The 26,786-nt window shown below is 44.0% G+C and overlaps 1 protein-coding gene across 1 annotated transcript; it reads left to right on the top strand.

The window, feature by feature from the left end:
• Positions 1–2,162: 2,162 nt before the first annotated feature.
• Positions 2,163–26,566, top strand: LOC308605838 (uncharacterized protein; the record flags this gene model as incomplete). The annotated part of the gene is made up of 5 exons (XM_081216102.1): positions 2,163–2,213; positions 15,596–15,787; positions 15,825–16,031; positions 17,302–17,431; positions 24,177–26,566. 5 exons carry the CDS (start codon positions 2,163–2,165, stop codon positions 26,228–26,230), a joined length of 2,634 nt encoding a protein of 877 aa, XP_081072228.1. The 3' UTR covers positions 26,231–26,566.
• Positions 26,567–26,786: the final 220 nt, after the last annotated feature.

The following is a 26,786-nucleotide window of genomic DNA, read 5'->3' as shown; positions in this document are numbered from 1 at the left end:
CAGATACTCCCTTCCACACGTTCTGCGACTCTGAAAGTTGCAGCTATTGGCCCATACCAAAATGACATTAGTTAAGTTGCTCTCCGTTTGAGATAGATGTCTGTACACTAAAAGGAATTGAGTTTATGTTAGGAAATGGAATAAGATATATGGATGAAAGTGTTTCTTAATGGGTAGGACACAATCACCGACTCTATAGGCAAGAGAGAAGCTTTGTGTGGAACCAGAGGTAAAACTCCTGCTTGTCCACCTAATTTAAAATATCCATCTTCTTTCTTCACAGTCATGGCCCTGTACGGACTGATTTCTCTTGCTCATAGCCTATCATAATACCACTCAGAAAACTGACTATGGCTTCAGATACATGCACTTGAAGAACAGTTATATAATGTGTCCAGCTACGCGCTGAGTCATGTCTGAATGACTCTAATAATATGGCCATTTAGATCTGTACATTTGAGAGCATCTCAAATAATATTTTTACTTTCTGAGGGCTGACTGAGCATCACGAAGTCTGAAATTTTGTCACTTTGCTGCACTTAACAACGAACAGAGCCCCTCCCTTCCTCGAGGTAGGATGACTGCTTTCCAGCATCCCTCCCAGTGCCGCAAAAGTTCTGGTTGGTCAGAAAGGAGAACCCCCTTTGCGGCGACATCTAAAGCCCCGCGAACTACATTACCCGGAAGATCCTGCGCCGAGATGAGCCAAGGAACACCAGGATAAATGCATTTCCGGGAGAATTCTTCACGTCAGGCCGGGACTTCCGGCCTCCTCCTCGTGGCGGCCACTTTAACTGCCCTGGGTCTGTTCTGGCTACGCGGCAGCTGGGTGACGGGACTGAAAAAGCGCGAGAGGAGGCGCTGTCCGCGCGCCACAGAGGCGGGTCTGAGGTTCGGCGACACCGCCCGGAGTGCCCCACATCAGGCCCGGGAGACGGACTGCCGTGCCAGCGTCCCACCTCCTCTCTCGCCGCTCCCGGCCGCGCTCCGCCCACGGACTGCTATGGCGTCTGCGGCGGCGGCGCTGAGGGACCCTCCTCAGGTAGACGCTCGGCCTCCGGGCCCTCACCGCCCTCACCCCACCAGACACTAAAACCCCGAGAGCGGGGCGCCTGCTCATGTACCCTCAGCCCAGGCTGTGTCCAGGACTGTGAGGCGGTCTGGGTGGGGCCCTGTTTCCGACAGTGTGATGGCGCGTGGGAGAGGGTGGCAGGCGGAGGGACCGGCAGGTGCAAAGGCTTGGAGGTCGGGCTGAGGCGGGAGGATTCGGGAAACCTGGGGTCCATCTGATGTCTGCAGGAAACAGAGTGAGCCGGAGTGGCACCTGGACCGGCAGAGAGGTTGTTCCTTTTTCTGAGGGCCCTGGGGGCCGTGGAGGTTAGTGGACAGAAGAGGGACACATTATGTGTTAGGGTTTTAAAAGTTATCAAAATGCTGCTCAGAGAGGGAGCAGACTGGAATGTGGGTGACGAAGGCATTGAGACAGAGAGAATAGAGCCTTTGTCCAAGGTCAGAGATCTGGTAAGAGGCAGCTCTAGGATTGAGACACAGACGTTAGTAAGTTACCCGAGGTCCAGGTTCCGGGGTCGGGTGTGGATACAGGGGAGTCCTGCGCACATGGAGCCCAGCCATGGTTGCCTTTCACTTCCCACGTGTTCTGAACGTTGAAAAAGCACTTAGGGATCCTACACAAGACAGGAAAGGGTGTCCCAGTCCCTCACTGGTAATGACACCACCCGTAGGGTGGCTGGGTATTGTGTCTTGAGAGTCTTCCCTTGATATATTCTCAGCTCTTAGCTGTGCGGGCCCTGAGGATATTCTCAAGCTGGGGGTCCTGTGTGCAGGACAAGGGTAAATACAGGTGTTCACTTTCCTGACAACCTGTATAAACCGTTGGAACCTGTATGGAAGGTTATCCCAGGAACAGATACTAGCATGTGCAAGTGCTTGGAGGTGTGACTGAGTTGGGAACAGGGTACAGGAGGTCTTCGTTCTTTCAGTTAGGAACAAAGAGCAGGGGACCTGGTAATCAGGCCTGTGATGTGGCTGTCTGAGAAGTTGGGCATCATTTATGGAAGTAATGAGAGATTTGAATAAGAGGAAGTGTTGGTACTAATCAGAGTTCAGTAGGCTGCATTTGGCTGGAGAGAAGAGAAAAGACTATGGAGTTAAGGAGGCAGCGAGCCCAGGAAGAGGTTACTGTTGTAATCCAGGTGAGTGTTGAAGGAACAGAACTGTGGCCATGAATGTGGGAGGCAAGTTTGGATTCTAAGTACATTTTTTAAAAAGAGCCAAGTAGATTTTTGGATGTCGTAGGTAAGGGAGAAGTTAAGGATGACTCCAGGGTTTTTGGCCCTAGGAGCTGAAGGAATGGATCCTTCATCAACTTGGATATGACAGGTGCAGTATGTTTATTTCCTTGTGCGTATCAGAAATTTTGTTTTGGGCTTTTTATGGGTCTGGGGTGTTTCAGAGAACAGTGAGTGGAGCCATCAAATGGGCAGCTGGACATATATGTCTAAAATTTAGGGAAGGTCTCAGGATGGAGACTTACAAGAGTGGTGGCTATTATAAGGACCAGAGCAGAGATGTGGATGACATTTCGAAAGTAGAATGCAGGTTAGAGTGGTAATGCTATCAGTGGGTCAGAAAGACTAGGGTGCATGCCGAGGAGTGGGTCTCTCGCTTAGCACCTGGTTGAGGTTCCTGAGTATAACAAACACAGGTGAGAGAGAGAATGGCTCTGGTTGGTCTGGGAGAGAAAATGATCTGGCAGGTGGCCAAGGCTTCCATGGGATGAATGGGTGCAAAATACGTGGTTTGGGAGGCAGAGAAATAATTGAGACAGTTTGACACTGAGGCCAGGGCTCCTGCTAATTCACTACTGTCCAGATTCTCCAGAATCGTGTAGTGAGCCTTGTTGGGGTCAGGAGTGTTGTAGTCTTGCTGGTGGATAAGATCCAGGGTAAATGGAGTCATTTGTGAAAGTCGTTATGCCTGGCAGGGAGATTGTAAGGGCTGGGGTTGTGAGGAAGTTTGAGTAGAGAGAGGAGGGTTGTGACTGTTGAGGGGACAGGCAATCAGACAGCGCATCACAGAAGTAGAAGAATGTCATGGGTGTCTGTAATTCACATGTGGTTCTGAGTGGCTAATATTGAAGCAAGGATCAGAAGCAGGTGGAGAGCCCTTCAAAGCACCATGAGGGGCTTTCCCTGGTATGGGGATTCATCAGAGGTCTGGGATTGTACTGAATAGTTTTTGAGTGTCAAGCAGTCTCGAAGGAAACTATGGGCCAGGTATATGGTTAAGTCCAGGGAGATACCTGTATTGTAGAGCAGGAAGGTAGGCAGCTCTGTGGGAGTGTAAACCTGGAAAATGATGATGTTAGAGAGTGAGAGTCTACGGAATAATGTGCACATACATAGGTAATGTGAGCTTATGGCCCCACAGCCCTGGTATTGGGGACTTAATGGTGAAGCATGAGCCCGGGTTTGACAGTGTCTTGTATGTACAGTCTGGGAGACTCCAGGGGAATTGCTTGGCAGGAGGGATGGGGCTCTGCTTGCCAGGCCCAGAGCTTACATGGCATCTATATGTCCCCCTGTCTGTTATTGCTGAGGGCTGAACAGTGATTAATAGGACCTGAGGAGAGAGTGAGCATCAGTGGCACCAGGTCCTGGTATCTCCTCTGTGGTGGGGAGATTGGGAGGAGGATGATAGTGGGGTAGATGTGTGACGTGATGGACTGTGGGTTCTCAGAGTGTTCATTGTTTCATCCGTCCCCACGTTGACAGGACAGTATGACCTTTGAGGCCATTGCCCTGTACTTCTCGTGGGAGGAATGGAGGCTCCTTGATGAGGTTCAGGGCACTTGTACCACGATGTGATACTGGACAACTTTGCACTCATATGCTCCCTGGGTAAGACTCTCACAGCCTTCCCAGTGACCTGGAGGGAGCTCTGTATTCTGGTTCAACCCCCTTTTCTGCGGGGATGCTCTGTCTTTGTGACGTGTGGACGTCAGGCACTGCTTGTTTCCCCAGCTTTCTGAGTAGTTGCTGTGGTAGGTATGCCTGGGTTGTTCGCAATTCCTTCTTCTCTCCCCTGCAACCCCAATATTTGCTGTACCGGATCCTCACGGGGAAGAATTTGAGGTCTAGTTCTGCAGTGCGTTTAATGATCTGTACCATCTTGTAACTGAAGATTTGTGCTTCTCGAGCAACAACTTCCCACTTGTCCCATCCCACAGCCCCTGGCCTTCTACTCTCTGTTTCTGTGAGTTCAACGTTTTTGTTTGTTTTAAATTCTACATGTAAGTGATATCATACATTATTTGGCATAACGTCTGTCTGGTTCATCCATGTTGTCCCATATGGCAGGACTACCTTTGTTTTTAAGGCTAAATAATATTCAAGACGTTCATGTGTATGTGTGAGTATATCACACCTTGTTTATCCAACCCTACGTGGATGGACACTCAGGTTGTTTCCATATCTTGTGTATTATCCATAATGCTGCTGTGAACGTGAGAGTGCAGGTTATCTTTTCCCCTTTGGATTTCATTTCTTTTGGCTATATTCCACGCAGTGGGACTGCTGGATCATATGATAGTTCTGTTTTGAATTTTTGAGTAACTTCCATACTGTTTATTCATAATGCCTGTACCAGTTTATCTTGCTACCAAGTATACAAGGGTTCCCTTATCTGTATACCTTTGCCAACCCTTAACTCTTTCTTCCTCCCTCCCTCCTTCCCTCCTTCCCCTTCCCTTTTCTTTCTTCCTTCCTTCCTTTCTTTTCTTTCTTTCTTTCTCTCTCTCTCTCTCTCTCTTTCTTTCTTCCCTTCCTTCTTTCCTCTCTCTCTCTCTCTCTCTCTCTCTCTCTCTTTCTTTCTTTCCTGGAGTATCGTTGCTTTACAGTATTTTGTTAGTTTATACTGTATAGCAACGTGCATCCGCTATACATATACATATATCCCCTATTGTTTGGATTTCCTTCTCATTTAGGTCACCATAGAGCATTGAGTAGCATGACCTGTGCTATACAGTATGTTCTCATTAGTTACCTACTTTATACACAGTATCAATAGTGTATATATGTCAATCCCAATCTCCCAATTCATCCCACCCTCTTGTCTTTTTGATGATAGCCATCCTAACAGTTACATAGTAATATCTCATCGTGGTTTGGATTTACATTTCCCTGATAATTAGTCAGGAAGAATAATTTTTCATATACTTGTTAGCCATTTGTGTATCATCTTTGGAATAATGCCTAATCAGATCCTCTGCCTATATATATATATATATATGTATGTATGTATATTTTTTTGTAAAAACAGGTACAAAGTTTATTGCTAGAGACATAGCACAACAGCAAGTGGGAGAGCACACCAAGAATGAACTTTAGGATTCATGTTCTATTTCTGTGAAAAATTCCATTGTGATTTTGATAAGAATTGCATTGAATCTGTATATCGCATTGGGTAGTGTGGACATTGTAACATTATTAATTCTTCCTATACAAGGACATTGGATATCTTTTCATTTATTTGTGTCACTTGCTTTTATCAGTGTCTTATAATTTTCAGAGTCCAGATCTTTTACTTCCTTGGTTAAATTTATTCATATGTATTTTATTGGTTTTGGTATCGTAAATGTGATTGCTTTCCTAGTTTCTTATTCTGATATTTCATTCTTAGTTTATAAAAATGCAACTGATTTTTGCATATTGAATTTGTATCCTGTAAGTTAACTGAATTTGTTTAATATTTGTAACAGTTTTACGGGAGAGTCTTTAGGGTACGCTATATATAAGATCATGCCTTCTGCAGACACAGTTTTACTTCTTTTATGATTTTATTATTATTACTTTTTTCTCTTGACCAAGTGTTCTGGGTAGGCCTCCCAGAACAATACTGAATAGAAATGAGGACAGTGGGCATCTTTTTTTTTTTTTTAATAAATTTATTTATTTATTTTGGCTGCATTGGGTCTTCGTTGCTGTGTGCGGGTTTTCTCTAGTTGTGGCGAGCGGGGTCTACTCTTCATTGTGGTCAGCAGGCTTCTCATTGCAGTGACTTCTTTGTTTCAGAGCATGGGCTCTAGGCGCGTGGGCTTCTTCATTGCAGTGTGTGGGTGCAGTTGTTAAGAATCCACCTGCCAGTGCAGGGGATATGGGTTCAAGCCCAGGTCTGGGAAGATCCCACATGCTGCAGAGCAGCTAAGCCTGTGTGCCACAACTACTGAGCCTGTGCTCTAGAGCCCATGAGCCACAACTACTGAGCCCACATACCCCAACTACTGAAGCCCGTGTGCCTAGAGCCCGTGCTCCGCAACAAGAGAAGCCACCGCAATGAGAAGCCTGCACACTGCAACAAAGAGTAGCCTCCGCTTACCTGAACTAGAGAAAGCCCGCATGCAGCAATGAAGACCCAAGGAAGGGAGGGCGGGAGGAAGGAAGGCAAACGATGGCTGTATTTCTCTGTGCTGTAAAATATATCCTTGTTGCTTAGCTTCTTGGGAGATTTTTGATTAATGATTCAGTTTCCTTACTTGTTACTGACCTATTCAGATTTTTTTTCTTCATGATTTAGTGTTGCTAGGTTGTTTGTTTCAAAGAATTTCTTCTACTTTATCCAGTTTGTTGGCATTTAATTGTTCATTATAGTTTTTTATGATTTTTATGTATCTATAATATCAGTTGTAATATCTCCTCCATTTCTGATTTCATTTATTTGAGTCTCCTTTTCTAATTTAATGTAGCTGAAGGTTTGTCAATTTTGGTTCTTTTCAAAAACCAGCTCTTAGCTTTGTTAACCTTCCTATTGTTTCTTCAGTCTGTATTTTATTTCTGCTCTGACCCTTGTTATTTCCTTCCTTCTACATTTGAGCTTAGTTCTTTTTTTTCCTAGTTCCTTGTGGTGTAAAGTGAGTTTGTGTATTTGAGATTTTTCTTTTTCCTTAATATAGACATTTATTGCTATCAGGTTTACTTTTAGAAATTCTTCTGCTGCATCACATAAGTTTTGGCATGTTTTGATCCATTTTACTTTGTCTCAAGATAATTTTACTTTTCCTTCTGATGTTTTTTCTTCAACACATTAATGGTTCAGGAATGTGTTTTTTGTTTGTTTTTTGGGGGTTTTTTGTGGTACGTGGGCCTCTCACTGTTGTGGCCTCTCCCATTGCGGAGCACAGGCTCCGGACACGCAGGCTCAGTGGCCATGGCTCACGGGCCCAGCCGCTCCGCGGCATGTGGGATCCTCCCGGACCGGGGCACGAACCCACGTCCCCTGCATCGGCAGGTGGACTCTCAACCACTGCGCCACCAGGGAAGCCCTGTTTTTTTTTTTTTTTTTAAAATATTCATTATTTATTTATTTGGTTGCATGGGGTCTCAGTTGCAGCATGTGTGCTCCTTAGTTCAGGCTTGCCAGCTCCTTAGTTGCAGCACATGGGCTCCTTACTTGTGGCATGTGAACTCTTAGTTGCGGCAAGCATGTGGGATCTAGTTCCCTGACCAGGGATTGAACCCAGCCCCCCTGCATTGGGGGCGTGAAGTCTTATCCACTGTACCACCAGGGAAGTCCCAGGAATGTGTTGTTTAATGTTCATATATGTTTGAACTTCCCCACATTCACAAATATATTATGTTACTGATTTTTAGTTTCCAACCCTTATGGCTGGATAAGATTCTTGATATGATTTCAGTCTTCTTAAATGTGTTAAGACTTGTTTTGTGACCTAACATATGATCTCTCTTAGAGAGTGTTCTGTGTCCACTTGAATGTATTCTGCTGTAGTTGAATTGCATGTTCTGTGTATGTTTGTTAGGTTGAGGTGGTCTAAAGTTCCATTCAGTATTTGGTCAATGTTTGAGCTAAAATGTCATTAAATATTTCCTTATTGATTTTCTATGTGGTTAATTTACCCATTCTCAAAAGATGGGTATTGGAGTCTGCTAATAACTATTTCATTGCTTTCTTTTCTACTTTCCACTTTCTTAGTGTTTGCCTTATACATTTAAGTGCTCTGGTGTTAGATGCATATTACTTATAATATGTTCTGTTCTCTTGATGAGTCAAAACCTTTATCATTATTTAATGACTTTCTTTGTCTCTTGTGGTAGGTTTTGAGTTGAAGTTTATTTTTCTTGTCTAAATGTAGGCTATTTATAAGTAAAAGCTACTGTTTTTTGGTTTCCATTTGTATGGAGTTTTTTTCAATTCCTTCTCTTTCAGCCTATTTGTGTCCTTAAAGCTGAAGTGAGTCTCTTGAAGGCTTTATCCTCAGCCACTGTGTGTCTTCTGAATGGAGATAATTTTGTGAGGACTTTCTAATTGCCATATTGTTAATTTTTGTAGTTCCTTAGTTCCTTTTTTTCTTTCTCACTTTCTTCCTTTGTGATTTGATGGTTTTCGGTAGCAGTGTTCTTTGATTCCTTTCTCTTTCTCTTTTGTGTATCTACTGTAGGTTTTTGCTTTTGTGTTTACCATCAGGTTTGCATGAAACATAACAGTATTTTAAGCTGATAACAACTTAATGTCAGTTCTATACAGAAAGTCCTGTTTTAGAACCCTCCTACACTGTTGGTGGGAATGTAAGTTGGTGTAGCCACTGTGGAAAACAGTATGGAGGTTTCCCAGAAAACTAAAAGGATTACCATGTGATCCAGCAATCCCTCTCCTGGGCATATATCCAGATAAAACTATAATTCAAAAAGATATATGCACCCAAATGTTCATAGCAGCACTATTCACAATAGCCAAGACATGGAAACAACCTAAATGCCCATCAATAGATGAATGGTTTAAAAAGATGTGGTATATATTGGGTTGGACGAAAAGTTCATTTGGGTTTTTCCGTAACATCTTATAGAAAAACCCAAACGAACTTTTTGGCCAACCCAGCATATATGATGGAATACTACTCAGCCATAAAGAAGGAAGTTTGACATTTGCAGCAACATAGATGGACCTAGAGACTATCATACTAAGTAAGTCAGAAAGAGAAAGACAAATACCATATGATGTCACTTATATGTGGAGTCTAATATATGGCACAAATGAACCTATCTATGAAACAGTAACAGAATCACAGAGATAGAGAACAGACTGGCGGTTGCTAAGAGGGAGGGGGTTGGGGAAGGGATGGAGTGGGAGGTTGGGGTTAGCAGGTGTAAGCTGTTTTATTCCTTAAAATTTATTTATTTATTTGTTTATTTTGGCTGCGTTGGGTCTTAATGGCGACATGCGGGATCTTTGTTGTGGCGTGCAGGCTTCTCTCTAGTTGTGATTACGGGCTCCAGAGCGTGCGGGCTGTACAGTTGTGGCATGTGGACTACAGAGTGCATGGGCTCTATATTTTGCAGCATGCAGGTTCTCTAGTTGAGCCACGTGGTCTTAGTTGCCCCATGGCATGTGGGATCTTACTTCCCTGACCAGGGATCAAACCTGCGTCCCCTGCATTGGAGGTCAGATTCTTAACCGCTGCGCCACCAGGGAAGTCCCTGCATTTATGTTTTTGGTGTGACAGTATATATCTTTTTATACTTGTAGTCATTAAGAAATAATTGTGGCTGTAGTAATTTTTAATATTTTTGTCTTTTGTCATTTATGCTAGTATTAAATGATTACCACACCACCATGTTACAGTGTTAGCATATTCTGAACTTGAGTATATACTTAACCTTTACCACTGTGCTTCATATTTTTGTGTACCTTTCTGTTACTAATTAGTGTTCTCTTTTCAACTTGAGAAGCTCCGTTTAGCATTTCTGGTAAGGCAGGTTGAATGGTGATGAACTGTCTCAGCTTTTGTTTGTGCAGGAGAGTTTTTATCACTCCTTCATTTCTGAAGGACAGCTTTGCCAGATAAAGTATTTCTTAGTTGCTAGGTTTTTTTCTTCCGCATTTTGAATTTAATGTCCCACTCTCTCCTAGGTTGCATGGGTTCTTCTGAGAAATGTGCTTATAGCCTTACAGGGCTCCTCTTATATGTTATGAGGGTTTTTTTGCTGCTTTCAAAATTCTCTGTCTTTGACTTTTCAAGCTTTCATTTCACTGTATCTCAGTGAAGATCTTGTTGGATTGAATCTGGATGGGGACCTGTGCGCATCATGTACCTGCATGTCCACACCTCTCTCTTGATTTGGTTGATTGTTTCCACCACTTTTTATTTAAATAAGCTTTCTGCTCCTTTCTCTGTCACTTCTTCTTGTGGCACTTCCACAATGCGAATATTATTTCCCTTAATGGTATCCCATAATTTGCATAGGCTTTCTTCAGTCTTTTTTCCCTCTGGCTGGATAATTTCAAATCAACTGATTCAAGGTCACAGACTTTTCTCCTGCTTGATCAAGTTGGCTGGTCTCTGTTGTATTTTTCATTTCATTCATTGTGTTCTTCAGCTCCAAAATTTAATTCCTTTTTCTTTTTTTTTTCTCTATCTCAGAACTTCTTGGGGGTTTTTTGGTTTTTGTCTTGGCTGCACTGTGTGGCATGCGGGATCTTAGTTCCTTGACCAGGGATGGAACCTGTGCCCCCTGCAATGGGAGTGTGAAGCCCTAAGCACTGGACTGCCAGGGAACTACCATTCTTGGAACCTGTTGATTTGTTTGTGTATATTTCTCCTGCTTTCATTGAGTTTCTGTTTGTGTTCTCCTGGAGCTGGCTGAGCTTCCTTAAAACATTTATTTTGAAATCTTTGTCCAGTTGTTTATAGATATGCATTTCTTTGGGTTCATTTGCTGGAAACTTACGCTCCTTTGGTGATGTGTTGTTTCCTTGATATCCCATGTTTCTTAGAGGCTTTGGTTCATGTTTCTGCATTTGATGGATCAGTCACATCATCCGGATTTTCAGACTGGTTTTGGTAGGGAAAGACCTTAACTTGGGTTGGTTACAAGATCACTGGTTAGGTGGGGTGTGGCACTTTGGGCTGTCAGAAGGGACCAGTCGTGTAATGGCTCTGCAGCTGTCAGCTGAGGGCAGGGACACCAAAAATTATAGGGATTCTCAATAGCCAAGTCTGCAAGGTGAACTCATAGGTACCTTGCCCTGGTGACCTGGAGGGTGTGACGTCAGTACTGTGTTCAGAATCTCAGTGAATCGTCAAGGCAGGAGGTTAGTTTCTGCAACTTTTCCATTGCATTCAGTCTGGCTGACCTCGGATGTTACGTTGCCTGTGGGGTCTGCCTGCAGGATTGCTTAGGGAGCTGTTGAGGGTAGAGGGCTAGTCATTCTTTACTTAATTCTTTTAATCTAGGAAAACAATGAACAGGTCAGGCAAGGTGTGTGCATTCAGGAGAGCATAAGTCAGGAGTTAGTTTAAATTGTTTAGTGATCTCATTCCTTTAATTAGGTTCTTTCAAGGTGAGGGGGGACAGAAATGGGCAGACAGGAACGGGGCCAAAGAGCAGCTTTCAATTGACGTGATTATTATTTCCTTTGTGATTCCAGGGACTTTTCTACAGTTGAGAATTTGTATTGTCTGTGTTAGCATTCTCCGTAAAAACAGAAGCAGTAGGATATATAGATACAGTTCCATATCTGCGAGTTCTGCATCCCAGGATTCAGCCAACCCCAGATGCAGAACCCCGACATCCAGAGGGCCAACTGTGCTGGGCCATCTTATGTAAGGTAATTGAGCATCTGAGGATTCTGATATCCAAGTGGTGGAGGCTGGAACCAGGTCCCTGTGGATACATCCCCTGAGGGATGACTACGTTAAGAGGACGTTTATTGTAGGAATTGGTTATGGAAGTTGAGAAGTCCCACAACCTGCTCTCTGCAAACTCGAGAACCAGGAAAGCTGCTGGTGTCATTCAGTGCAAGTCCGAAGGCCTGAGAACCAAGGGCCTGCTGGTGTAAATCCCAGTGTGCAAAGGGCCAAGATCCATGAGCTCTCGTGTCTGAGGGCAGGGGAAGATGGGCTAGTTCTGCACAGACACTAACAGCGAGTCCAACACATTCATCACAACAGCCTTACCGTAGACTTTCCCATGAGACCAGAGTGCTGCTCTCATCCAGGTGAGACAAGCACCATAAGCACTGGCTCATTCTGGTGACTATGTGTGTCTCCTTTTCCTTGCTGTCTTCTATTCTTTTGGATAACTGATGATAAACCCACACCATCGTCTGATGAGCACCTGTGCTCTGGTGTCTTCAGGCTTCTGGCAATTCATCTGCTTCCTGCTCTTTGACAGTGACACACAAGTTTCTCAGTTCTGCTTTGTCTGTTGGGCAAGGAGAACAGAGGTTCCAAGTGTAGTCTCTGGGTTATAAGTTCATTCTGGAAGATCTCAATATTTAAATAATCAACTTTATATATTTGTAGGCTCACATTTTTTCCTGTTTACCCAACTGGGACATTTTGATTCAAAATTGAATAACGATGATGATAACTGCTTCATACTACATATAGTGTATAGAAACATGAATGGTACTAATAACTATTTAAACATAATTATGTAAATTGTATAGTGTTATTCACTAGAGGTTCAAAGAATTTTATAATATATATAGGAATGTTCAGGGTAGAAAACCACTGCTGATTTGAAATTTATGTTGACACCTAGAAGATTTAATTTACAAAGCATTGTAGGAAAAAATATGTTTCAATGGAGAGAAAAAGACTTGGGAATACTCTGAGTTGGAAAGGTACATGTGGAGTTCAAAGAACAGAAGGAGGACCTGTTTAGGGTATTGTGTGATGGGGACAGTGGGTAGCAAAGAAGCAGAGAAAGTAGGTATCTGAGGTTATCTCGAGGATCAGGATGAACACAGTTTTTTATCGGGGAGACAATGGCTTTGTGAGGGATTAATCAAGTAGGACAAATAATCATAATTGTTTAAGATAAAAGGTGCTAAGTATTGAATTTATTTTATTAAACTATATTTTAACACCTTTTAATGTTTGTTTCAGTTGAAAGCTTTCTATTTGTTTTAAAAAGTTAGTAGTGGTTATGCATTTATGGAATTTAGAGTATTCAGTGGGCAGCTTCTGGAAGTTATGTTTGGTTTTTTTTTGCGGTACGCGGGCCTCTCACTGTTGTGGCCTCTCCCGTTGTGGAGCACAGGCTCCGGACGCGCAGGCTCAGCGGCCATGGCTCATGGGCCCAGCCACTCCGCAGCATGTAGGACCCTCCCGGGCCGGGGCACAAACCCGTGTCCCCTGCATCGGTAGGCGGACTCCCAACTACAGTGCCACCAGGGAAGCCCCAGAGGATACTTTTAAAAGTTGAATATTCTTTTCCTCTTTATTACCCAGCTTTAGTAAGCTACTTGTCTTTTATTACCACTAACATATATTAACAGAATACTTGTCATAGGTTGAAGCCCTAACGTACAATGGGATTGTAGTTGGACATAGGTCATTTACAGAGGTAATTAAGGATAAGTGAGGTCATAAGAGTGTGGCTGTATTCCATTAAGACTGGTTTCCTTCTGTTGACAAAAACTCAATTAACAATCAAGTTAAGAAGAAAATAGTGAATTTTATTCAAGCCAAACTGAGAATTATCACCCAGGAGACAGACCCTCAGAATCTCTGAGATCTGTTCTGCCTTTTAGAAGTTGAAGGCACAAATATTTACATTTTTCAGACAAAGGATTGTACAACAGAATGACATACTGACATTTTACATAAAGTTCATAGGCCAAGTAAGCATGTACAAAGCGAGCAGTGAGTCACCATGACCCCCAACAGAGTTTGGAAAGAATGCTAATCTTTTAAGAAGTTCCATTGCTAGCATCAGAAGAAAGGGAAAAAAAATTGATCTTTACATTCAAGAAATCATTCCCATCTTTGAGGAAGACTAGTTAGTGTGTAATGTACATGCACACTGCACATTAAGGAGGTAGGGAGGCCAAAGAAGAAAATTTTATGTTTAAATTTTCTTGTCCTTCCTTAAAATGTAAATTTTATTTCATCACTTATAAGAAGAGGGATAGACATCAGGAGTATGCTCACAGGGAGAAAAGGCCATGTGAGGACACAGCACGAAGTGGACTACCCAAAAGCCAAAACAGAAGCCTCAGGAAAAATTAAACCTGTTGACACCTTCCTCTTAGACTTCCAGCATCCAGAGCTGCAAGAAAATAAATTTCTGTTATTTAAGCCACCCAGTCCATACTGTTACTGAACCAGTTTCATGTGACCTACGCACAGCAAGCCAAACGCTGAGACACTGTGGTTTGCAGCAGAGAAACTGTTTATTCACAAGGCAGCCAAGCAAGGAGAAGGAAGGACAGATCTCAAATTCATCTCCCCAAAGCTGAGGGGCTAGGAATATTTATGAGATAAAGCTTGGCAGGGGTGAGGATGGGGATTGAAGATATGGAAAAGGTGCAGTAATTGTCATTCTGCACAGGTAAAAGTAAGCTACAGACTTCTTCATGAGATACATGTTCAGAAAGTGGCAGGCTTAGCTTGTTCTGAGGGTGGGCTTTTGGTCCTCTGACATCAAAAATCATCTAGCTGGGGACTTCCCTGGTGGCATAGTGGTTAAGAATCCGCATGACAAAGCAGGGGGCACTGGTTTGAGCCCTGGTGTGGGGAGATCCCACATGCCGTGGAGCAACAAAGCCTGTGTGCCACAACTACTGCCTGCGCTCTAGAGCCTGTGAGCCACAGCTACTGAGCCCACATGCCACAACTACTGAAGCCCATGCACCTAGAGCCCGAGCTCTGCAACAAGAGAATCCATGGCCACAAGGAGCCCGCGCACCACATCGAAGAGTATCCCCCGCTCCGCTCGCCACAACTAGAGAAAGCATGTATGCAGCAATGAAGACCCAACACAGCCAAAAATAAATTAATTAATTAACTAAAAAAAAAAAGTCACCTAGCCAACACTTGCACTTGCCCAGTTGGGGAGTCAGTGGTCTTAGCAGTTTTAACCAACTTGAGCTCAAACTGGACACAGGTGACTCCAATTTCCTAAAAAGCAACTTGGCAAAGATCTTATTGTTTAGGCTATTTGATGCTTGGGAGTACGTGCACGTTTTTGTAAAAGCAAAGTGAGGTTGATCAGTGAAGGCAGGTTACAGTTTATTTTTTATTAATGGCTTATGACTACCCTCGGATTCAATAGTATTCAAATGTTATGGCAACCCTAGCAGACTAACACAGTTCTCATTCAATATTTTCTTGTCACCAAAAAAATAAATGAGCTCAACACCCAAAAAAATATAGTTAGGCCTAACTATATTTACAACACCACTCCTGCCGTCACAGTAAAATCGACCATCAGAAGATTGAAGGAATTGAAAGACCAGTAGAAACAGCACCATTTGAAACTCTGCTGCCCTTTAATAAATGGGTTCATTTTTGTAACAAAATTTAAATATATATATATATTTATATATATATATAGTTAGGGGACACAATTGTTAACAATTCTAAAAAGGCCACAAAACTAAAAATTAGCATACAATTTAGGACGTTTAGTTTGGCAGTTGCTATTTTACTTCCACTTCTGTTGATCCTGTTGATTTTTGTTTCCACTTCTGAAAATGACTGATAATACAAGCAAGGGAGCCGTTTTTATGGGAACCAGCAGAGGCTGAGCTCCTGCTGGTCCACCTGCTTCAGGGGGCTGCAAAACCAACGCTCGCGTTGAACAGTATCAACTCGCTTCGCTACGGGCCCCCAGAAGGCCCCTGGCCGAGAGGCCGCAGTTACAAACCCACGACCAATCAGGGTGAGGGGTTCCCGCGCGTGCGCATCGCGTCGGGGCGGGACTTCCGGCGTCGTCCTTTCGGCGGTCATTTTCGCTTCCTTCTGGTCGGTTTGGCCTCTGGAGTTTTGTGTCAGGTTCTAGGTGACGGGACGGAGACGGTCCGAGAGGAGGGTCTGTCCCCGCTACACAGAGGCGCGTCTGAGGCTCGGCGACGCAGCCCGGGGTGCCCTGCGCCAGGCCCGGGAGAGTGACCGCCGTGCCCGCGTCTCGCCTCCTCTCCCGCAGCTCCCGGCCCCGCTCCGTCCACCGAGTCCGATGGCGGCGGCGGCCCTGAGGGACCCGCCTGAGGTAAACGCTCGTCCTCCGGCCCCTCACCGCCCTCACTGCACCAGACACTAGAGCCCCGAGTGCAGGACGCCTGCTCACGTGCCCTTAGCCCAGGCCGCGGTGTCCAGGACGTGAGGCGGCCGTGGGTGGCGCGTGGGCGAGGGTGGCAGGCGGAGGGACCGGCAGGTACAAAGGCTTGGAGGTCGGACTGAGCCGGGAGGATTCGGGAAACCTGGGGTGCATCTGATGTCTGCAGTAAAGAGAGTGTGAGGGGGAATCACGCCTGGGCCGGCAGAGAGAGAGGTTGCTCCTTTATTCTGAGGGACCTGGGGGTCACGGAGGGCTGTGAACGGACGAGGAGCGGTGTGTGTGCGGGCTTTAAAGGTTTTCAAACAGCCGCTCAGAGAAGAGAACGAACGGCTTGGGTTGGAATGGGGGTGACGGAGAGGCACAGGGAGCTGAGTCCTCGTCCGAGGCCACAGGATCCGATGAGAGGCAGCCGAGGTTGGTCAGGCAGCCTGAGGTCGCTAGGTTCCAGGGCCGGGTGGGGGTGCGAGGGGGTCCTGCACACACGGCGCCCAGCCATGGTTGCCTGCCTTCTTCGCCCAGGTTCTGAAGGTTGAAGAGGCACGTCCGGAGCCTGTGTAAGGCAGGAGAGGGTGTCCCAGTCCCTCCCTGGTTCTGGGTGGCTAATACTGAAACAGGTCAGAAGCAAGGCAGGCAGGGCTTTCCCTGGCTCTGGGCTCCCTGGAGAACTGGGGTCGTACCGGATCACGTCGGATTTTGTTGAGCGCTCTGTGGGTGCCATGTTCCAAGTCCCGGGGTGGGTCCAGAGAGGTGCCTGTGACGTGGGGCAGGAAGGCGGTAGGGCCGTGGGAGGGCGGCTGTGAGGCCTGGAGATGTGAGAGAGGTTTGGTCGACCGAACGCCGTGCACAGCAAGGGCAGGTGTGAGCTGAGGGCCCGCAGGCCCTGGTGTGGGGGTTAGGGGTAAAGATGAGCCCATGTTTGGCCGTGTCTTGGAGGCACAGTGTGGGAGACCTCAGGGGAGTTACTTGGGGGAGGGAAGGGACCCTGCAGGCCAGGCCCCGAGTTTAGATGGCGTTTATCCCCCCGGCCACCGCCTTGTGTTGCTGAGGGCTGAACACAGGGAGGAGAGATCAGGCATCACGGGCACCAGGCCTGACGTGGGGAGCTCGGATGGAGGAGGACCGTGGAATACACGTGTGAGGAGATGCATTGTGGGTCCTCCGAGAGAGAATGTTGATGTTTCATCTATCTCATTCATGACAGGGTGGTGTGACCTTTGAGGACATTGCCCTGTACTTCTCCTGGGAGGAATGGAGGCTCCTCGATGAGGCTCAGAGACGCCTGTACCGGGATGTGATGCTGGAGAACTTGGCGCTCATATCTTCACTGGGTGGTAAGAGCCTCACCCTCCCCAGTGACCTGGGCTGGGCTCTGTATCCTGCCTCACCCTCTTTTCTCCAAGGTGTGCTCCGTCCTTCTCACATCTGGACCTTGGGCACTGCCTGTTTCCCCAGCTTTCGGGGTCGTTGCTGTGATAGGTAGGGCTGGGTTGTTTGCACTGCCCCCTTCTCTCCCCATAGCCCCAGTACAGTCCGTACTCAGCCCTCGTAGGGATGGATTTGAGGTCAGCAGTCTTGCAGTGAGGCTAATGGATTGCATCTTACTTGCCCTTTCCCTGGTCAGGTGGTGAATCCAGGTCCATGGCACTTCTGTGTCCCAGGTTTTGTTCTTTCTTATCATCTGACATTTCCTTCTGCCTCCATATGCCAGGAATTGAAGGTATTGTCATGACCATTACTTACTTGGATCATGGGCTGTTTTCCAAGGCTGTCCTTTATGGTTTTACTTGTAGTGTTTAGATCTCTTTTCTTTTTTCTTCTCCAGGTTATTGAGGTATAATTGACAAATAATACTGTATATATTTAAACTGTACAGGGAGTTCCCTGGTGGTCTAGTGGTTAGGATTCAGCGCTTTCACTGCCGTGGCCTGGGTTCAGTTCCTGGTAGGAGAACTGAGATCCCACAAGCCACGCGTTGTGACCAAAGAATAAAAAAAAAAAAGGTGAAATGTAAAAGTAAGTGTACAGTGTCATGATTATATATATACATACACACATTGTGAAATGATTATTACAGTCAAGTTACTTAACACATCCAGTACCTCACATATTATATTTACATTTCCTGTGTGTGTGAGAACCCTTAAGATCTACTTTGTTAGCGCATTTGAAGTATACCATACAGCATTATTAAGTATAGGCTCCATGCTGTATTAGATCCTCAGAGCTTTTTCATCTTATAACTGACCAGCATCTCCCCATTTCCCCTAGACCGCTCGGAGCCCCTGGCATTCCACTCTTTGTTGCTATGGGTTCAACTTTTTTTTTTTTCAAAATTCCATATATAAGTTTTAGCATACAGTATTTATCATTCTCTGGCTTACTTCACTTTGCATTATGCCCTCCAGGTTCATCAATGTTGTCACAAATGCACAATTTCCCTTTTTATGGCTAAATAATACCCCACTGCATATAAATACCAAGCTTTATTTACCCATGCATCTGTAGACAGATACAGGCATATTGCAGGTTTGGTTCCAGACTACTGCAGTAAAGTGAGTATCACAATAAAGCAAGTCACACAGACTTTTGGTTTCCCAGTGCATAGGAATGTTATGTTTACATTGTACAGTAGCCTGTTAGTGTTCAGTAGCCTTATGTCTAAAAAAACAACGTGTATAACTTAGTTAAAAAATACTTTATTGCTGGGCTTCCCTGGTGGTGCAGTGGTTGAGAGTCCACCTGCCGATTCAGGGGACACGAGTTCGTGCCCCGGTCCGGGAAGATCCCACATGCTGCGGAGCGGCTAGGCCCGTGAGCCATGGCCGCTGAGCCTGCGCGTCCAGAGCGTGTGCTCCGCAACGGGAGAGGCCACAACAGTGAGAGGCCCATGTACCGCAAAAAAAAAAAAAACACAGTAGAACTTCTTTCAAAATTGGAGTCAGGGGCCTCCCTGGTGGCGCAGTGGTTGAGAGTCCACCTGCCGATGCAGGGGATACGGGTTCGTGCCCCGGTCTGGGAGGATCCCATATGCCGCGGAGCGGCTGGGCCCGTGAGCCATGGCCGCTGGGCCTGCGCATCCGGAGCCTGTGCTCCGCAACGGGAGAGGCCACAACAGTGAGAGGCCCGCATACCGCAAAAAAAAAAAAAATTGGAGTCAATCTTCTCAAACCCTACTGTTGCTTTATGAATTAAGTTTATGTAATATTCTTTTTTTTTTTTTTTTTTTTCGGTACACAGGCCCCTCATTGTTGTGGCCTCTCCCGTTGCGGAGCACAGGCTCCGGACGTGCAGGCTCAGCGGCCATGGCTCACGGGTCCAGCCGCTCCACGGCATGTGGGATCTTCCCGGACCAGGGCACGAACCCGTGTCCCCTGCATCAGCAGGTGGACTCTCAACCACTGTGCCACCAGGGAAGCCCAATGTAATATTCTAAAGCATTTGTCATCATTTCAACAATCTGCACAACATCTTCACCAGGAGTACATTCCATCTCAAGAAACCACTTTCTTTTCTCATCCATAAGAAACAACTCCTCATCTGTTAAAGTTTTCTCCTGAGATTATAGCAATTCAGCCATCTTCCAGCTCCACTTCTAATTCTCTTGCTTTTTCCACATCTGCAGTTACTTCCTCCACTGAAGTCCTGAACCCCTCAAAGTCATCCAGAGAGTTGGAATCAAGTTTTTCCCAACTCCTGTTAATGTTGATATTTTGACCTCTTCCCATGATTCACAGCTGTTCTTAATGGCATCTAGAATGGTGAATCCTTTCCAGAAGGTTTTCAATTTACTTTGCCCCGATCCATTAGAGGAATTACTATCTATGGCAGCTGTAGCCTTGTGAAATGTATTTCTTAAGACTTGACAGTGTGAACTACTTGATCCATGGGCTACAGAATGGATGTTGTAGTAGTAGGCATGAAAACAACATTAATCTTGTACGTCTCCACCAGAGCTCTTGGCTGACCAGCTGCATTGTCAGTGAGCAGTAATATTTTGAGAACATTTTTTTTTTCAGAGCAGTGGGTCTCAACAGTAGTCTTAAAATATTCAGTAAACCATGTTATAAGGAGACGTGCTGACATCCAGGCTTTGTTCCATTTATAGAATGTATGCAGAGTAGATTTAGCATATTTGTTAAGGGCCTAAGATTTTCAGAATGATAAATGAGCATGGCTTCAACTTCCAGTCACCAGCCTCCTTACCCCTAATAAGAGAGTCAGCCTGTCCTTTGAACCTTTGAAGCCAGGCATTGACTTCTCCTGTCTAACTGTGAAAGTCCTAGATGCCATCTTCTTCCAGCATAAGACTGTTTCATCTACATTAAAAATGTGTTGTTTAGTGTAGCCACGTTCATTAATTATCTTAGCTAGATCATCTGGATAACTTTGGTACGGCTTCTACATCAGCACTTGTTGCTTCACTGTGTGCTTTTTTTTCACCTTGTACTTTTATTTTATGGAGATGGCTTCTTTCCTTAAATCTCATGAACCAACCTACGGTAGCTTCAGACTTTTTTTTTTTTTTTTTTTTTTTTGCAGCTTCTCACCTCTCTCAGCCATCACAGAATTGGAGAGAGTTAGGGCCAGACTCTGGATTAGGCTTTGGCTTAAGGGAATGTGTGGCTGGCTTGTTGTTGAATACAGATCACTAAAACTTTCTCCATATCAACAATAAGGCTCTTTTGCTTTCTTATTTGTGTGTTCACTAGAGTAGCACTTTTAATTTACTTCAAGACCTTTTCCTTTGTATTTATTGATACAACTTGGTTAATACTGTTTGGTCCAAGAAGCCTGGCTTTCAGCCTTTCTTGGCTTTTGACTTACCTTCCTCACTACGCTTAATCATTTCTGGCTTTTGATTTAAAGTGAAAGACGTGTGAACCTTCCTTTTACTTGAGCACTTAGAGTTGTAAGGTTATTAATTAGCTTAACTTCAATATTGTTACATCTCCGGTAAGAGGGAGGCTTGGGGACAGGGAGAGAGATGGATTGGCCAGTTGGTAGAGCAGCCAGAACACATATAATGTTTATCTATTAAGTTTCCTGTCTTATATGGGCCCAGTTTGTGGCACCCTGAAACAAAGATCACTGATCACAGATCACTATAACAAATGTAGTAATAATGAAAAAGTTTGAAATATCGCAAAAAATACCAAAATGTGATGCACAGACACAAAGTGAGCACATGCTGTTAGAAAACTTGGGCAAATAGGCTTGCTTGACACAGGGTTACTGCAAAGCTTCAATTTGTAAAAAAAAAATGAGTTATCTGTGAAGCGCAATAAAACAAGGTGTATGGCTGTACTTACTTAGGTTGTTTCTAAACCTGGGCTATTGTGAATAATGCTGAAATGAACATGGGGGTGCAGATACCTCTTTGAGATATGGATTTTGTTTCCTCTGGATATACACATAAAATTGGGATTGTTGGACCATATAGTAGTTCTATTTTCAATTTTTAAGAAATTCCATACAGTTTTCCCTAATGGCTGTACCGATTTACAGTCCTACCAACAATGTAGAAGGGTTTCCTTTTCTTCACATCCTCGTGAACACCTATCTCTTGTCTTTTTGATAGTAGTATTCCAAACAGGTGTGAGGTGATATCTCGTTGTGGTTTGGATTTGCATTTCCCTGATGTTAGTGATGTTGAGCACCTTTTCATGTACCTGATGACCATTTGTATGTCTTTGGATAAATATCTATTCAGGTCCTTTGCCCATTTTTAATTGGATTCTTTCATTTTTTATTGTTGAATTATATGAGTTCTTATATTTTGTAGATATTAACCCCTTATCAGATAAACCCTTTGCAGGTATTTTCTCCTTTTCCTTAGGTTGTGTTTTCATTTTGTTTCCCTTGCTGTGCAGAAGGTTTTTGGCTTGATATACTCCCACTTGTTTATTTTTACTTTCATTGCTTGTGCTATTGGTGTCATCCAAACAAATCATTGCCAACACCAGTGTAAAGGAGCTTTTTCTCTGTGTTTTCTCCTAAATGTTTTACAATTTCGGTCTTATATTTAAAAATTTTTAATCCAATTCAAGTTAATTTTTGTGAATGGTGTAAGATAAGGGTCAAGTTTTCATTTTTTTTTGCATGTGGATATCCAGTGTTCCCATCACCATTTATGGAGGAGACTGTCCTTTATCCATTGTGTGTTCTTGAGGTGCCTATCAAAGATGAGTTATATAAGTGTGCCTTTATTTCTGGGCTCTCTATTCTGTTCCATTGGTCTATGTGTCTTTTTATGCAAGTGCCATCATGTGCTAATTACCATAGCTTTGTAATATTTTGAAATCAGGAAGTGTGATGCCTCTAGCTTTGTCCTTCTTTCTCAAGATTGCTTTGACTATTTGGGATTTTTTGTGCTGCCATACAAATTTTAGGATTGTTTACTCTATTTCTGTGGAAAGTGTCATTGGACTTTCCATTTGGATTGTTTTCAGTCTGTAAGTTGCTCTTGGTAAAATTAACAATATTCTTCCAATTTAAGAACACTGGATGACTTTCCATTTATTTGTGTTTTCTTCAGTTTTTTCCATCGTTGTCTTATAGTTTTCAGAATACAGATATTTCATTGTTAGTTTATAGAAATGCAACTGCTTTTTGCATATTGATTTTGTATCCTGCAGCTTTACTGATATTGTTTAATAGTTCTAACAGATTTGGGTGGGAGGAGTCCCTAGGGTTTTCTATATGTAAGAGCATATCTTCTGCAAACACAGACAGTTTTACTTATTTTGTGATTTTGATGCCCTTTTTTTTTTTTTTTCCTGATAACTATGTGTTCTGGCTAGGCCTTCCAGAACTGTGTTGAATAGAAATGTGAACAGTGGGCATCTTTGGCTTGTTCTGGATTTTAGAGGAAAGGCTTTAAGTTTTTACACTTTGCGTATAATATTAGTGTGGGCTTATTGTATATGGGTTTATCGTATTGAGGTACATTCCTTCTATACCTAATTTGTTGAGAGTTTTTAACATGAAAGAATCCTCAATTTTGTTTATTGCTTTTTCTGCATTTTTTGAGACATTCATATGATTTTTATCCTTCATTCTGTTAATATGGTATGTCATGTTTTTTGATTTGTATATGAGGAACTATCCTTGCATCCCAGGGATAAATCACACTTGTTAATGATAATAGTGTAAGATTCTTCTTCTGCAGTAAAAGCGCCAAGCCTTAACCACTGGATGACTGCCAGGGAGTTACCTAAATTTTTTTTTTATTATTCAATAGTGTAAGATTCTTCTTTTTTTTTTTTTTTTTTTTTTTTTTGTGGTACGCAGGCCTCTCACTGTTGTGGCCTCTCCCGTTGCGGAGCACAGGCTCCAGACGCGCAGGTTCAGCAGCCATGGCTCACGGGCCCAGCTGCTCCACGGCATGTGGGATCTTCCTGGACCGGGGCACGAACCCGTGTCCCCTGCATCGGCAGGCGGACTCTCAACCACTGTGCCACCAGGGAAGCCCTAGTGTAAGATTCTTCAACGTGCTGTTGAGTATTTGTTAGGAATTTCTATGGTCACCAAGGATTTGGGCCCGTAATTTTCCTTTCTTGTAGTTTGCATATCTTGCTTTTGTATCAGGGTAATGCTAGCCTCAGAAATTGAGTTTTGAAATGTTTCTTCTTAAGTGTTTTGGAAGAGTTGAGGAAGGATTGACATTAATTCTTCTTAAAAATCTTGGGTAGAATTCACCAGTGAATCTATCTCATCCTGGACTTTTCTTTGTTGGAAGATTTTTTTTATTAATGATTCAGGTTCCTTACTTGTTATTGGTCTATTCAGGTTTTCTATTTCTTCATGACTCATTGTTGGTACGTTGTCTGTTTCAAAGAATTTATCCGTTTCTTCTAGTTTATCCAGTTTGTTGGCATTTAATTGTTCATAGTAGTTTCTTATGACCTTTTTATAAATAGCCACTTCCCCAATGGAATTTCAGATCTCTTGTGTGGACGAGCATCCCACCAACTCATTCTTAGATGTCACACATCACATTTACGATGATGTTGCCCCCTCCCTATAAGGTCAACCTGTTTATTTGCATGTGTTTCACCAGCATTTATTTGCATTCAGGCTGCTGCTGTGGAGCAGAGAATGCAGGAGCACCCTGTCAACGAAGCATTTCTATAAGCATGTCACAGGCCAGGACTCCCGGGGCACCTTCGTTTTCCCAGAAGAGCCACCCCTGTAAGAACTGTAGTCCGGTCTTGAGAGGTATTTTTCACTTGGCTGAGCATGAAGAAACACAACACAGCCAGAAAGTGTTCGGGTGTAGAATATGTATGAAACGATTTCATTTTAGTGCAAACCTCCAGAAACAGCATATGGAAGAAAATTCCTTCAGAAACGCTGTAGTCAGGGCCTTGTTTGTGAAGAGCTGCAAATACCATGTGTCAGGAAAGCCCTTTACCTGTGAGGAAGTTGGGAAAGACTTTCTGGCCACCTTGGGACATCTCCAGCAACAGACCACTTACACCAGGGAGAAGCCAAACAAGATTGCCCAGCGTGAGGCAACTTTACAAAGCAGAGAAAGTCATTACAGCCAGGGAGAATGCAAGAAAGCCTTCAGCCCGAAACATGCACTGGTTCAGGACCAGGGTGTCCACCCTGGAAGACATTGTTTTGTGTGCAGTGAATGTGGGAAGACATTCAGGTACAAATCCTCATTTGTTGTGCACCAGAGAGTGCATACTGGAGAAAGGTTTCATGTGTGTCGTGAATGTGGAAAATCTTTCAGGCGAACCTCAACCCTCAATCTGCATCGAAGGATTCATAGTGGGGCAAGGCAGTACAAGTGCAGCAAATGTGGGAAATCCTTTAACCAAAACTTTGTCCTTATTTATCCCTGGAGAAGACACATTGGAGAAAATTGTTACTTGTGCAGTGAATGTGCGCAGTTTCCTAGCTGTAGATCCATCCTAATTCGACAACGGACAGTTCATACTGGAGAAAGGCGTTATGAGTGTACTCAATGTGGGATATCTTTTAGACGAAAATTTTACCTCATTGTACACTGGAGGGTTCACACAGGAGAAAGGCCTTACGATTGCAGTGAGTGTGGGAACTCTTTTAACAATAGCTCGGTGCTCGTCCTACACCAGCGAGTACATAAAGGGGAAAGGCCTTTTGCTTGCAGTGAATGTGGGAAATCTTTTACCAATAGCTCGGTACTCATTCTCCACCGGAGAGTTCACACAGGAAAAAGGCCTTATGAGTGCAGTGAGTGTTGGAAGTCCTTTAGTCATCAATCTTACCTCACACAGCACTGGAAGGTTCATAGTGGAAAAAGGCCTTATGAATGCAGTGAATGTGGGAAATCTTTTATGTCTGGCCGTGGCCTCCATTATCATCAGAGGGTTCACACTGGATTAAGGCCTTATGAATGTAGTGAATGTGGGAAGTCTTTTACCTCTCACTCTGGCCTTCGTTATCATCAGAGAGTTCACACAGGAGAAAGGCCTTATGAGTGCAGTGAGTGTGGAAAATGTTTTACCTCCAGCTCTGCCCTGTGTTACCATCAGAGGACTCATGCTGGAGATAGGCCTTATGAGTGCACTGTATGTGGGAAATGTTTTTCCTCTGGTTCCACGCTCATTAATCATCAGAGAGTTCACACTGGAGAAAGGCCTTATGTGTGCAGTCAATGTGGGAAATCTTTTTTCTCTAATTCCAACCTCAGTAATCATCAGAGAATTCACACAGGAGAAAGGCCTTATGTGTGCAGTGAATGTGGGAAATCCTTTATACAAAGGTGTTCCCTTCTTAAACACCAGAGAGTTCACACAGGAGAAAGGCCTTATGTGTGCAGTGAATGTGGGAAATCCTTCACCCAAAGATGTCACTTTCTTATACACCAGAGAGTTCACACAGGAGAAAGGCCTTACAAGTGCAGTGAATGTGGGAAATCTTTTTCCACTAGTTACAACCTCAGGAATCATCAGAGAATTCACACAGGAGAAAGGCCTTATTTGTGCAGTGAATGTGGGAAATCGTTTATCCAAAGATCTTACCTTCTTATACACCAGAGAGTTCACACAGGAGAAAGGCCTTATAAGTGTAATGAATGTGGGAAATCTTTTACCACTAGGAGGAACCTTCGTTATCATCAGGGAGTTCACACTGGATAAAGGCCTTATGAGTGCAGTGAATGTGGGAAGTCTTATATCTATAGTTCCATCCTCCAGGATCATCAGAGAATTCATGTAATCAAAAGGTCTTATGGGGGCTTCCCTGGTGGCTCAGTGGTTAAGAATCCACCTGCCAATGCAGGGGACACGGGTTCGAACCCTGGTCTGGGAAGATCCAACATGCCGTGAAGCAACTAAGCCTGTGCATCACAACTACTGAGCCTGCGCTCTAGAGCCCACGAGCCACAACTACTGAAGCCCAGATGCCTAGAGCCCGTGCTCCGCAACGAAGAGTAGCCCGTACTCGCCGCAACTAGAGAAAGCCCACACCCAGCAACAAAGACCCAACTCAGCCATAAATTTTAAAAAATAATAAATAAATATTTTTAAAAGGTCTTATGAATGCACTGTATATGGAAAATCGTTTAGAGCAAATTCTTATCTCACTGAACACTGTAGAGTTCACAATGCAGCAAAGCCTTTATGCATGCAGTGAATGGGTAAGTCTTTTTCATCTAGGTCCAGACTCTATTATCATCAGAGTGTTATGATCAGA

This window comes from Mesoplodon bidens (genome assembly GCF_964165515.1).
Source record: "Mesoplodon bidens genome assembly, chromosome: 18".
Lineage (NCBI taxonomy): Eukaryota > Metazoa > Chordata > Mammalia > Artiodactyla > Ziphiidae > Mesoplodon > Mesoplodon bidens.
The sequence above is the reverse complement of the archived record's forward strand: the minus strand, read 5'-3'. Positions and strand labels throughout refer to the sequence as shown.